Source organism: Bombus bifarius, unplaced genomic scaffold, assembly GCF_011952205.1.
Source record: "Bombus bifarius isolate JDL3187 unplaced genomic scaffold, Bbif_JDL3187 scf7180000007968, whole genome shotgun sequence".
In the NCBI taxonomy this organism is placed as follows: domain Eukaryota; kingdom Metazoa; phylum Arthropoda; class Insecta; order Hymenoptera; family Apidae; genus Bombus; species Bombus bifarius.
This window is the reverse complement of record NW_022884354.1, coordinates 1,141,875-1,156,130: the sequence shown is the minus strand read 5'-3', so window position 1 is coordinate 1,156,130 and position 14,256 is coordinate 1,141,875. Positions and strand designations below refer to the sequence as shown.

General features: G+C 43.6%; 1 protein-coding gene across 1 annotated transcript in view; it reads right to left on the bottom strand.

The window, feature by feature from the left end:
* Positions 1–1,668: 1,668 nt before the first annotated feature.
* LOC117209951 (headcase protein-like) overlaps positions 1,669–14,256 on the bottom strand; it is a 28,460-nt gene continuing 15,872 nt past the window's right edge. The window contains exon 2 of the mRNA XM_033452440.1: positions 1,669–1,816. Within this exon, the coding sequence (XP_033308331.1) occupies positions 1,684–1,816 (133 nt within the window). The 3' untranslated portion in view covers positions 1,669–1,683. The remainder of the gene's footprint in view (positions 1,817–14,256) is intronic.

Below are 14,256 nucleotides of genomic sequence, written 5' to 3'. Positions count from 1 at the left end.
CCATCGATTCATCGCCACCGCGTGCGTTGCAAATGCGCAAACGGAAATACGAACTACGAACCACCGGTGTGACGCCACTGAAATCGTTGTGGAAATGAAAGCATATTGTTCCCTTTCGTTGCACCTTTAAATTTCCCATGCACGTAAACACTCGCGCTTTAGTTACAAATCATCGGAATTTAAAAGTATCGTTTCCTCCTTTTTTCGAGAATCAACGAACCGTCGAATTAATCGCATTGCAATCGTTCTACGACCTTAAATTTCTAACGAAAGATTTCGAATCTGAGAGCAGATATACGCGTATTTCACGCACTAAACGAATAAAACGAATCCCATGCTTTAGATAATTTACACAGCCCCGAATATCACGCATATTCGATACATTTTTCCTTTAAATTTTCCAAAAATGCGCAAACACGAGCAGCATCGCTATAGATTGTCAGAATTTAGAATACGATCTTTAAAAATGCAACGCATAATTTTGGATATCCCGTGCATTCTCATCAAATTTTTCACAAACCCATAAATATCCACCATCTACTCCGAAAATCGTCAAAAAATTCTCTGCACGATCGCGTGAAACGTACGGTGCCGTATCAAACAGGCCCGTATCTTCTTCATCGATCGACCTACCGCAACGCGTACGCGTCTCGTCGCCAGAGGGACGATTAAACGCCAGACCAAGAGCTTCGACAGGCTCTCCCTCTGAAATATATATGTATAATATTCGCGTGTGTGCATACACGGCTGAATGCGATGGAATCGAGATTCCGGTGTAATAACGAGTCACGTGAACGTGCATCACACACGAACAGGGGGTGTAAGTGCACGAACCACCGCGTGGGAAATGGTATTGATTTTGCCTCGTATTTGGGGTAGGACGACAGTGTTACGGCGTAGTCCGGCAAGCCAAAGGATTCGTTACAGGGTGAACGCAGACGAAAAGCGAAGCGGACTTCGCGTGAGAGATTATTTCGACGAGATCTCAGGGTGGAGAATTCATACACGACGCGCATGGCGTTCTCGAGAGCTACGTTTAAGGATTGTGAGTTCCAGCGCGATACGTTTCTTGAATAATTTGTTAACAAATTCTGAGCCATGGATGGACAAAACTGAACGTAGAATAGCTCTTTTTCTTTACAATAACGAAACGAACGTACGACGCAGAATTGAGGAAGTTGAAATTTCAGCGATCAATTACCAAATTATCGGAATTATCAGGGTTGAGATAACTGCCTGAATAATATACACATACTACGTGTTAAATGGAAACGAAAGGATACGATAGCATCAAGTTCTCGTAATTTATGTACTATGCATGTATGTACTAAAAGATACGACAAATTTCGCGTACTTGCAGTTAATTGATATACAAACGCGTACAATAAATACAATGGCGTACGAATGCTTCTTGTATCTACTGTATAAGAGTAAAAGGGAGAAGAATGGAAGCGAAGAATTTCTTAGACGGACTTAAAGCAAGAGGATCTGCCGGCAGTCACCGTGACCTTGCTCTATCGCGTACCTTCCGCTTTAAGGAATCCCGTATAGCTCCTCTTCGCTTTTCCCGCAGCTCTAGCGAGGTTACTATTTCAAACTTTCCCCAGTCGTGGTTAACGTGTACAGCGTGAGATCGAGTCTCGAACACGATCCGACAAAGTGTACGATACACGAGATATTAATTTAAATAACGCAATGCGAGATTAGTTGTTCTTTTACCTTAATGTGATAGGAGTTGAGTTTAGTGCGTGGCAGGCTGTTGAAAGCGCTGAAATCCAGTCGACGGGAGAAGATTCCATTCGCACCGCAACTTTGCCTGCAACGGAACATAGAAATATATATTGTACTTTATACTTTCTCTTTAACGATTATATATTATTTCTAACAATTACAACGACTATAAATTGCATAAATATTACGATGGTACCTAATACACTTTTCCTATACGCTATATTGTTCGACGAAATTTTTGGGGTTAAAAAAATACAGCAGAAAAAATCGGGGATCCTGCGTTTCATGATACGTAATAATTCCGTTCCTCCCTTCGCTTGATAACCCTCGACGTGTCGCATAACGGGAGGGTCGCTTTTTGAACTCGTACGTTTATCCTCGCAAGCCGATGAAAACGAGCTCGCTGAAGATACGTAGCCTGCGTTCTACCACTCGTCATTGAGTTTCGCGTGCGTGCCAGCCAGGGAATACGCGTGGATACGCGTGTGCCTACCTTCCCCGGCTCATATGCCAGAAAGAAAAAGAGTCGCGGAATATAAACCCAGCCGAATGGAAGAATTTGCCGCCGGACGAACGCGAAGCGTACCTCCGCCCTCGATCGACGCGTAAAACTTTGAAATCTCGCAGAAGGGAAACTGAATTCTCGAAATTGCTCTCGGCTAGATAATGTCTACAACGTCGGAAGGGACGTGGAACTCGACGGTGGTAGACGAGGATTCGGTTCGAGGCGACGCGAGGAACGCGCATCGTTGGAACACGGGAGAGCACGTATCTGCGTTTCACACTCGGCTGACCCTGATGTCTGATTCTGCAAGCGCCTGCGACTGACGTCTATCCCAACGACAAGTAACTTCTGTCGACTAGATTCCACGACGAAACGAGTACGCTCCCTGGTAGAGCATGTTTTGTTACTTCGAAGAGGAAATCGATGCTGAGGAAACTCTGCAAAGTTCCTGGACGAGAATATCGTTGTAGCGATATGCGTGTACCGTTCTATCTACCTCCGGTTCGTTTACTTTCTACGTTGTTGGATCTCCATGCATATCGCGGTCAGAGATACGTTAATATGAATATTTTTATTGTGATTCGCGACGTCTAAACTTGACACACGCGATTCTCGGAAGTCGAAGATTAACTTCGCCTTTTGCAAATTTTGTCGATTTTGTTGTCTCGATACAATATTTAGAACTGCGAATGATAAACCGGGAGAATTTTCGTCCAACTTGATGTTCGTAAAATCGAGGTGCTACTCTGACTTACGCTTTTGTAACATTTATTTATTAAGACATCAAGAAAACGAGAAATCTTACGAGAAATTCATAAAGAATAATTGTGAAATCATTACAAAATCGACTGGCTCGACTTCTCAACGATTCGCACGTGACACACGCGCCGATGGAAAAATACAGATCGTATTTTTTCAGGCTCGTAGAGCGGATGCGAAAAAATCGTGGCGATGACCGTGGAGATCGCGCCTGTGGACGGAAGTTACGTCAGAACAACAGCAGGAAGACACGAGCAAACGAAACAGGCGCGCAACAGAAAGGTAGGCAGAGAGTCAGCAGGCAAGAGAGCCGGATGAACGACTGGCATTGTGTACGGTGGGGGCCGACCTTAACCTTGGCCTCCACTCCAACGAGTCCATCCTCTATCGTCGCCCGTATTCGTAACTTTCGGCAATGTCAACTCGGGGTCACGAAAATATTGCGCGCTATCGTCGCATGCATCATGCATACCGCAGATGCGTAGAAAAAAAAACATCGCTCACAGCTGTATTATGCAACGCGACAGTCGGTGCATTCTTTTTAGCTTCTTCGAGCGTTGTTGTTCGTGCATTGACCGAATTCGCGAACCGTGGAAGAACGCAGAGGAAGAAATATATTCTCCTTGGAATAGCGAAGATACTCGATCGACGGATAGTTGAGATCGTCCGATCGTTCCCGCGATTAATTCAGAAAAGGGGGAGCGGAATTATAAGAGGAATTTTCGTTACGCTCGGATATATTGTTGCAATTAAATAAAGTTGTGACCTTGGAAACACATGATTTATTACATCGTTGCACACGAAGGTCACGGCAGAAACCACAACGTAAGTACGTTTTTGCTGATTTTCCTCGATAGACGTTTATTTCGCATACTAAATATCATAACGTATACTTTCAATATTTCATATATTTTATCGCGAACTTTAGCAGCTTTAAATTTAGGGTGTCGTTAATCGAACGAAGTAACCGGAACGTTTGAAACGTCGAGAGAACGAGGCTCGTCGAATTCGTCGCTCCAAAAAAGGATCGTACTCGGTGCTGGTTGCATTTGCATGCAAGCAGAGCGTAACGAAGCCGCGTAATCATTGCTCGAAAATCGATATTTACGTTCGATCGCGAAAGACCGAGCTTGCACCGGCGTCGTACAAATATAGGGGGCCGTGGTATCTCTGTGTGTCGTTAATTTATATGATGCTAGAACCGACCAAAGCGACCGGTTATTTTCAATCACTGCCACTTACACGTTACTCGTCTCGCCGCCGATCGTGTGTGTTCGCCATTCGATGACTAACGCACAGCATGGGTTACGCAACCTCCACGAGAAAGGAGAATCGATAAAGTCGTTATTTCGTCGGGACACGAATACCGTCGTCGCGTGACGATTTCTCATGAAATCGCATTAACGCGATTACTGACGGTACATGGGTTCGAAACTGGGCAACGAGAGTCGAGCATTAAGCCGGTGAGAGATGGAAAAACGCGGAGTTTCTGTCTTCGAAAGCGTCAGCATTCTGTATTTATGGCGCGCGAAAGTATTTGAACGCGTGTAGCAAGAGAAAACTTGGGAAACTTTTTCAAATATATTACGCGCGTTACACAAAAGTTTTTACGATGTCATTAAAATTTCGAAGCAATTTGAAAATTTATGAAGAAGAATAGCGAAATAGACACGTGTACGTATGGTATTAGTCGTATGTATTAGTACGTATGGTTTAAAAGTCCAGTTCGATTTATTTTAAATTACTCTTCGCAGATTCGCTGGAATTAGTGGAAGATGGAATCACCTCCTTATATTTTTATCTTCCTAAATCATGAGCGCGGTGTATCTAGAATCCCAAAGATCCATTAGCATAGACCGCCATTTCAGCGATTGCAACAAAATCGCGATGTCCGTACTCGTCGACAGTCTCTCCGTTACTTTCTCTTTAATTGCCATCGGTGAAACATAATCCACGTAAAAAGAGAATCAGCCTCCTCTCTATTCTAACCGGGAGAATTCTTAAAAAAAAGACTATACTTGCTAGCCATTAAAAGACCACGATGCAGCGGTGTGCGTACGTGACGATCGCTAAAAAAAAAAAGGGTTGTCCCGCGGTTCAATTTATTCCACTAAAGAAACCGGTTTTCAAAGCTAGGTCGTGCGTATTATCGTGAAAACGGCTGGGACAGAAGCGACACCGTGTTTCTCTTGATCAGAAAAAAATTATTATCTAACCTTGACGCCGTCAGTAGGCCGCGCACGTCACTTCCGAATTGATGGGCGACCTGGAAAGGAAACTGGCTTATCGCGAATTCCTTTGGATTGTGCACGCCTGTGTGTTTCGTCAAACGTTCACGCATTGTTCTTCGAACGTGAAAAACCGCTCCGTCGTTGTCGATATGCGTCGACGTATCTCGGCTTTTAAAACAACACTAGTTTCTTTAAATAGCCGCCTCTAGCGGATAGGAAAATCGAGCCGAAGAGATATCTATTTATAGACAAGTCGTCGGTACGATTAAACACGGCCATTTGAAATTGTAATCGACCAATTAGCAATCCTTGTCGCCACGAATATGCAGATTCTACGGTCGCGGTATGATTAGGAAAAGTTCCATGACGTTGCGCGTTACTTACGTCACATTCTTCAACAATGTGGAAATTTGGAACGTCCGTTGCACGATTGGAAACTTTTATCTTCTCCGGGATTTAACTAGAATCGAACAACCCTGTCTTGTATCCATATACATGTTTATCGTGTATACGTAATAAAACGAAGTAGAAAAAAGAAAATCTGTACGATCCGTTTAATTTGTAATCGTAGATCTCGAGCCAGATTCACGACCACCTGCAATCCATTAGAAATAGCGGAAAATTTTTAAACGACAAGCTCGAGATTCGTTAAAAAATGCAAATACGTGTAACTAAAATAACGTGGTTGGATACGTTTCATTGGGTCAACCGTAGTGCAAAACGATCTATGCGGGTTTCTTTCGTTGACCTGGTATGTGGGAAGTCTAGAGTGGACAACCCTTCTCCATTGACACCATCTCCTCGACGATCTCGTAACACGAGCCACGGTTACGGGAGTATTTGCGAGTGAATCAGTTTTTGCAATTCGACACCATACGATAATACGTCCGTCACGAACGCACGGATCAGTCCATCGTAATCGAGGTTTGTATTTCTAGGAAGTGTTTCGCAATCGATGATTCGTTCGAAAGCCGGCGTATGAATGACGCCCGGCGTCGAGACGACGTCTTACAAACTTACACGACGAGCATCGAACTCTGGCATTGCGTGCACGGACAGATCGTGGGGCTTATCCGTTTATCAAACCGAATATTTTCTCGTAATTTATCGCGTGGACGACGATTAGTCGGTTAATTACACGCCGGTTCTTCGAAACGTGCCAAGCATTCCTCGGAAAAAGTTCGATAAAATATCGTAAGTTTCCTAGGCGTTCATCCCCTTCTTCCCGATTCTACGCGCTATATACAATTTTTGAAATTTTAATTTATGCCATTAACTTATCGTATTTCAGCTACATCTATCTTTCATTTCTTTAAATAAATTACGCGGTGTATTAAAAATCGCAATTACATCGCTTTAGCTTTCGACGCCTGACAACGTATAAAAGTTCACATGCACCGTGTCACTGAATATTACGTTCCTCACGAGTCAAACGACAATCTTGAAATGAGCATCTCGAGGAACGCGTATCTAGGAACTCTCAGAGTAGCGAAGCAATCTTCGATAACAGGCGTGAAGTTGGACGAAGAAAATGTTTTCTCACGAAGATGGGGGGATCTGAAATTCAACGTGACCAGGTGGCACGGTACGAGTGGTGGGACGAACCAAGGACGCGTACGCGTCTTGCAAAATGATTTGCGAACTCGGTGCGGCCATTGCAAGGTCGTGAGCGTTACGCGCATCCGGGCCGCAGCTTGTTAAGCTTTTGAAGGCCAAGCGAGCACATCCTTGGAATTTTAATCAATCTATTTGCCTATCGCGTCGCTTTCGGCACCGGCAATTCTCGTCCAAAATTCGACCCACTGTTGCGTTTAGCACAGAAGGACGTCACAGTGTGCCACTGTATGCCAGCGTATGCAAATTGCCAGGACGAAAAGTGTCAAACCATCACAACCTCGACTTTTAATTAAGTTTCTCGAAATAGTGGTAGTTTAGCAGAATAAATGGAATCATCAAAAATGTGGTATATCAGGTAGAAACTACGTGGCACGGTTCTAAAGTCAATAAGGAGCTGGTTTTCGAAGAAATCGACACGAGAACGAAGGAATTCAAAAGCAGCAGGGAGCCAGGAAGCGTCGACTCGAAATTGTTTTTTCTGTTTCTTCTATAAGATATAGGGGACCGACAGTAGGAAAAAAAATTTGAAAGTGAAATATCTGTAAATATACGCAGATAACTTTCACATGCCAAAATTATACGCGCTCGTACAAAACACGTCTAAGCGCGGCAACATCAATGGGTATCGCTTCGTAATACCTTAAATTTACGACCAAGCTATATCATAGCGTTCCTATTTAGCGAACGAAGAATCAGCCACCGTCATTTTCGCGCTGAAGAAACACGCGACAGCCTGCTACTCCTGGTTGGGGCACGCGTGACCCACGAGACACCTGCGTACACATGTCCAACTCGTTCGTATTTATAGTCGATAAACGACTTGTTTACACAGGTATAGTTTCATACGCAGACTCGGTTTTACAAAAAGGGGTCGGATGAAGATGGTGGCGGAGAAAGAAGAAAAAAAAAAGTGTAGAAGTGTTCGTGTTGTTGCGAAGAAGAGAACGAGAGCTGACTATGCTGACCGAAGTATTAACGATGTTTTTCACTTGGAGCATTTTTGCGCAGTTAAACACAAGCGATAAGAAGTTTCCTGACTCAGATGTCGTTCCGTTCCTATTCTCCATGACAGTATCTCGTTCCTCCGTTCTTTTTCGTTCTTTCTTCTCGTCGTTCTTCATCGTGTCGCGTATTTAACTGTTAAGTGTTAACATCGGTACATTGCTCAAGCGACGACAGAACATCGTGAGGGCAATTTGAGATGCTTACGACGATTAGTTTGCTTATTGTAGATATAAATAAGATAACATATTCCAATACATTGACTCACGAAAATATTTCACCGCTTATCTTATCGTATGTTTATCCCATATCGTACATGTTATGTAAAACATATTGAAATTTTATAAACAGTTCGATCGTCTTCGAAGAAGGCTACGATTTTAGCGAGCACTCACAGGGTTGATATTACGTAGAATGATACGAAACTGACGTCGATGACGGCGGATAATGATGGTTGGTGTTCGCGCGTGACACGACCCTCGACACGCGTATCTCTGACGCAACACGCGCGATGGGTAAAAGAGGAATCACGCTGAAACGCGCATCACGACAATGTCACGAGTTCGCATTAGGTACCGAGCTGTGTACTGTCAGATAGCGGCACCGATTATCGGCTTCTACAGCCTGATAATACTTCTACGTCAATAAGGTCGAGGCAATGTATTTTCACAGACAGAATAGCGTCAGAACAAATTTCTATCGACGAATCTGTTAAACTTAAAACAAGTATATCTATAGTATATAAGTGAAAGTTCGAAAGATAAGTAGAATAAGAAACAACGTCATTTTTAATACCAAAGTATCAAAGTATTTCACGTATTATCTCGTCTGTCGTTCGCATAACGACTTTGTCGTTCTTCAAATAACCGTGAAAATTATTATTCCGAAAGTTTCTGTCTCTCTGCAGTGGTCGACCAAAGCGATCAACAGACTAAACGAAAATGCGTATGAGCTGCAACGTATTGTTTCGATCGACAAGTTGTCACAAAGTTGCAAAGCGAATAATCCTGAAGAGTTCTGCAGTCACAACGTCCTCGCTAGCTAGCTAGGAGGATGAGACTGGCGGGATTCGCTTCACGAATTACTTACGAAGGACGTGAGGATCTTACTAAGGAGGCTGTGGAGCAGCTGCCAGCTGCAATTTCCTCCGAGCACCGCACTCACTCTCTTTAGACAGTTAAGATGGGCAGAGGTGAGTAACCAACGGCTTCGAATTCTTCCAAAGCAACTCGCAGGTGTGCGCTAATGAGTCGAACGACGATAATGGAAAGTCCATTCTCAAGAAGGAACTCTGACACAATGAACCATCGTCCTGATTGTCCTGAGGTACTTTTACAAGCTTTTCATAACAGATCCGTATACAGAAAACTCTTTCGCTCCTGTACCGTGTGAACGGTGGAAAGTGTTGGTTGCCCCGCGTGGCCAGAAAACATCGATCGATAATTTCCACTAGACTGGAAACGAGACCCTGACCCTTTGGTCTGTATATCACACCAAACTATCGATGTTCGTAACGGTTTCCTACGCGTAATCGAATCTTTTTCAATTTCAACTTTTTTTACAGTGTACAACACTTTGATACAACGAGAAATAATTTTCAAATTACGAAGTGGCTGGAAAAGTACACGTTTGTCCCCAAGATCGATTAAAGGGACAATTCTGATATAACTGTTGCGCCGTAAAAAACGAAACACACGAGTTGTATTCTCGATTTAATAACGTAGTCAGGATTCACGAACCTCGTCTATGAGAAAGATCGTCGACGGAAGAACAAGCAAGATTCCCTATTTACGCAAGACCAGAAAGAGATGCGTTTAGCTACTTCTTTACAGGCCATTTTCGCTACATCAGCTTCATACGCTGAAAGGCAATTAGATGGCCCGCCGATTAGGTCAAGCTTTCGCGTTCAAACGGAAAACTATGCGTATTAATCTGTGTATACACGCACTGAATAGTCGGATAACACGTTCGAAGAGTGGACGAGAGCGGAGCATTCGGAGGAGTCGCTACAAGAATGGATAAAATATACGGAGGAATCGCGAAGACCGGTTCTTCCGGTCGGTTTGAGGCTTCCTATTAATAGGAAGACATACATATGTAAGTATGCGGAATGGAGAGGCGCGAGCAAAGAAAAAAACTAACTTTCACGACTGTCAATGCGAGAGAGAAGAATCGTGGGCCGACACCGGTCACTGATACGTGCACCGAATCGACAATCCTGATCTTCTCGAGTCCGCTTCACCACGTGAGTTGTACGACGGCTATAAAAAGTATTTGCACGCTATTGTATTTGAAGACTACAGGGGAAGAACGATCAGTTACATACCAAGATGGTCGCAATTATCGCGTCTCGTCGTAGTATTAATGAAATTTCAGAGTCCTTTGTATAATACACGTACAAATTTTCTATGCGTGCACGGAGATACTTTCGTGAATCACTGTAGCTATCGCCGATTCGGAGTGTACACAGTGTACATATTTACAGACACGCGTTTCTCCCTCGATATACAAACGGTCACTCTTCCCGAGAAATATCCTTCGGCTTTTCCACTGGACACGGATACTTGGTCCGATAGAGGGGGAAGGGTTCGCCATGGAACCTGAATACACGAATGATACTAAGCTGGGGACAATTCTTTCACAGAAGAAAACATGGGATAATAATTTGGACGTTAGGAAGAGCCAGAGTAGTTTTGTCGTAGGGTAAACTAAAAGTTCGACGCCTCCGGTGGAGTTTTCCTAGTTGTTTAGGATCATTCGCACTTGATCGCTTCCTTAAGTTGTAGCTGTGGTATAATCTGGTCGGTTCGTGGAAGGACAAACTCTTGTTTGGAAATAGAATTATCCTTCGATTTTTCGGAAGCTTCGGGAAAATCTGGTTGATCCAAGATGAATATTTTAACAAGATATCGCCGGCAGCGTCTATTTTGTAATTATTATTAGTTACCATCGTCGATCTTTTGCGTTTAAACGTTCGAGAAGAAGATTTCGTTGGAAATCGCGAAAGAAATTTTTATGAAAGGTCGTATGGAACATAAAGAATCGTGACAGCGTAACTTGCATACCGAGTGCAAAGGATTACCGTAGCAAAATTCCACTAACCACTTAACGCCATAATACTGCTGTATTCTGCTGTGATTTAATCGCGTAGCTTGTAGAAAGCCATCCATCGTTCCCTCGGATTTAAAATAGAACCGCGAGAGCGTGTCGCGTTTAAAAGCCAGCGTGTTTGATTCAGCCGATCGAAATTTGTTTGCTCGGCTAATATTATGCCAGATCCTTATCATTTATAGCGGTGAGTTGTTTTCGCGGCTTGTCGTCGTTTTATGAAATCGTTCGCACAATCGAACAACCTTTTCTTTCTCTCACTCTCTCCACCTTTGCAGTTCGTTTACCTTTATTTTCTTTTTCTGCCTTGGCCTTTAATTAGTAGTTCGACGCTTCGATCGAAATTACCATACAATTAGTCATGGGATCCGAAACGCTTCGAGTCCTTTCGAATCCGTATAGCTGACGAAAGATTCGAATCGCTTGAAACATGGCTCGAAGCGTAGAAAACTTTTGGCCTTTGTATTACGTTACGGACGTTTGGTTATCGTGAAAGTTTTGATAAATTTAGAAGTCGAAAGTTTCCATAGGTTTTAGAAGCTCGACAAACGTTCACAAATATCTTACAAGAATTTTCAATATCTGTATATTTTTGTATTCGTTTCGGGGTTTACCGACGTAATCGCGATTGTCGTTTGTCATTAAAGTACCGATAGAATTACAAAATCGTCCATATAGCGCACGTAATATACCCATCAAAATTTTCGACGGCGAGTGTCCGATTACTTTCGCGAGCCGACGTAGAAAGGGACAAAAAGGTCTTCCTCGGCAAGCATTTCGTCAAGTCCTGTCCACGCTGCGCACCCTTTGTCGCGAGCTGCCTTTGACACTATGTCGCTACCGACATGAAGCAACGGGGCCGTGTAGCTTGAAAGCGTGCGATTTTACGTGTCAGATTCAGGAGTCGCCCTCTCGGAAGCAGAGCAGAGAAGAGCAGAGCAGAGCGGAGCAAAAGGGGGACAACAACACAGGCATCGCGTCGTCCAAATCGTTACACGCTTTGTGCAACTCGAGTGACTTGTCACCGATGCCAGGAACCGGCCAAATCGAGAGGGTAAAGCAAAGTAAACCGAGCCACCATGCGCGTTCCTGGGAGAATCAGTCGATAATCGCAATAGAACGTTTATTTGCCTCCAGAGACTGCAATGACGACGAGGTTTTTGCGTCGATACACCCGTCAGGGCAAACACGCCTCGGGAGAGGAAAGCACTGTGGGGAAAACACAAGTATTTCGGGGAATATAATGGCGAGTTTACAAATAATTATCCCGAAGGAGACGTACCTCTGTTTGCTCGATTCCTCCCTTTAGTATATACCCTACGTCTTCTCGATACGCTTCCCAAAATGTTTATATCCGTCTGTACAAACCTCTCGTCCTTTGATATTAAAACCGAGCTAGCAAACAGATACAGAAATATATAGGAAAGATATTATTTCATTGTCTCTGTTGTACATTACGAATACTACGAGTCCTATTAATATAATTATACAGAAAGCATAAAATACACGAATAAAACGTATAAAGAGACGAAGCGCGTACAAGAAGTATGCAGTTTGTAGCAACAATGTCTAGCGCCAAAGAACAATCTAGTTTTCATATTCGTATTTCCCAATCCAAATTTTCACATCTGTCAACTTGTAAGAATCTCGATGATTGTAACTTTCAGGTAAGATCCTTTGTTGCGTAGCGAGAAGAAAATTCATACGTCAAAGTTCTCATCGTAGTTTGTCATCGGCAGAAAAGAGAAAAGGCAAGCGCCTTGATTACCAGAAATTAAGCGATTCGCAAGCGTTTCTTCCAACCTCTCGCGATAACGATCCGTGGTTTACGCACGCGAGTGGGTCCCAAGCGACCAAAGGAGACGTTACTGTGTTCGAGAAACGATAAAACTGGTTTCTAAAACTCGGTCCACGGTCACGTTCGACCGAAAGAGAAACTGGGAAGCGACGCAGGTACAACACGAGCACGCAGAGAACGCCACGGACGAGGTTGACACGGATCCCAACGTCCAATAAACCGAAATGGAGTCCGGTCGTGTGTCACGGAAGAACCGTAAGGACCAGGTATAAGGCGCTCCTTGTACAGGGACTTATCCCCGTTGTGATAACGGGTCGAACGAATCTAAGGGTCGAAGAGAGCGAGAGGATTACGCGAATACTCGTCCACTGGTTAATCCGCCCCGAGTTTGCTCGTACGCAGTTATACGCGCAACGAATCTCTGGATTACGCGTCTGACACGTTCAAACGACCGGAGAGAACGCGAATCCACGGACAGAGTTTCAGAAAATGGCTTCAAACTTATTCCCTGGCGCGGCTCCGCTTTAGAGTATTCGCTCGTTTAAAGGAAGTTTCCGCGAGCAACCAGTTGGTTATGAGCCAGATTTCATATCCTGCTAGGCGAGTCTCCATTCGGTTATCTACTTCTGGGCGAATCGGAGAATCTTTGCAGGTAACGATAGAAACGATTTCTAGATTTAGTTCGATGGTCTATGGGGCTGATTGCCTACCTGCGAGTGGTCTTTGCTGAGAATCTTTTTGGGTTCTGTAAATTCCTAAAATGCTTTCGATTTCTGGCATACGCGTAAAGCTCCTACGCGTCAATCCTATTATCGTTGACGATAATTTTGTAACGTAAAAATACAATAAAAATTTATCGCGGTATTTGAAGTTTCTTTACGATCTTCTTACCTTGCAATCTACCTACGTATCTTTCAATAACAAGTGTTTAAACGTTTAAATAACAAGAATTTTCGTTACGTTCTCGTAGTAACGAAAAGATCAGTCGAGATTATTTTCTGATAAACGTTTCTCATTTTACTGTACGACAATGATCCGATCTAGGTCTCTCTATTATCTACGCTCGAGTAAGAATCTTCGAGGATAATAACAGAAATGCTTGCAATTCCCGAATCCTACTTCAACCGTCTAGAAGTTAATTATCTACCGACAAATACTCTTAGTAGAGAATGTTTTGGGATTTTGTAGATTCCTACGATAGTTTCTGTCCCAAGTACGGTCGAAGAAGCGGGCTGAAAATTAGAAATGACTGGAAGAAAGCAGTGCGGAACGAAAAAAGAAAAGAAAAAAATGGCGTCGTGAGGATTCCAGCTTGCTCGGTGTAATTCGTCGAAAGGGCATGGGCTATTATGAGACTCTCGCACAACGGTGCAGGCAACCTTTGTCCGTCGTCTCTAATTAAAAAATTCCTTCTAGTGGTGCGATAGGGACCCACAGAAGTTGCGAACGGGTTAACCCATTCGAAATCCACTGCGGCGCCATCCAGTCGTCGAGACCAATCGGTT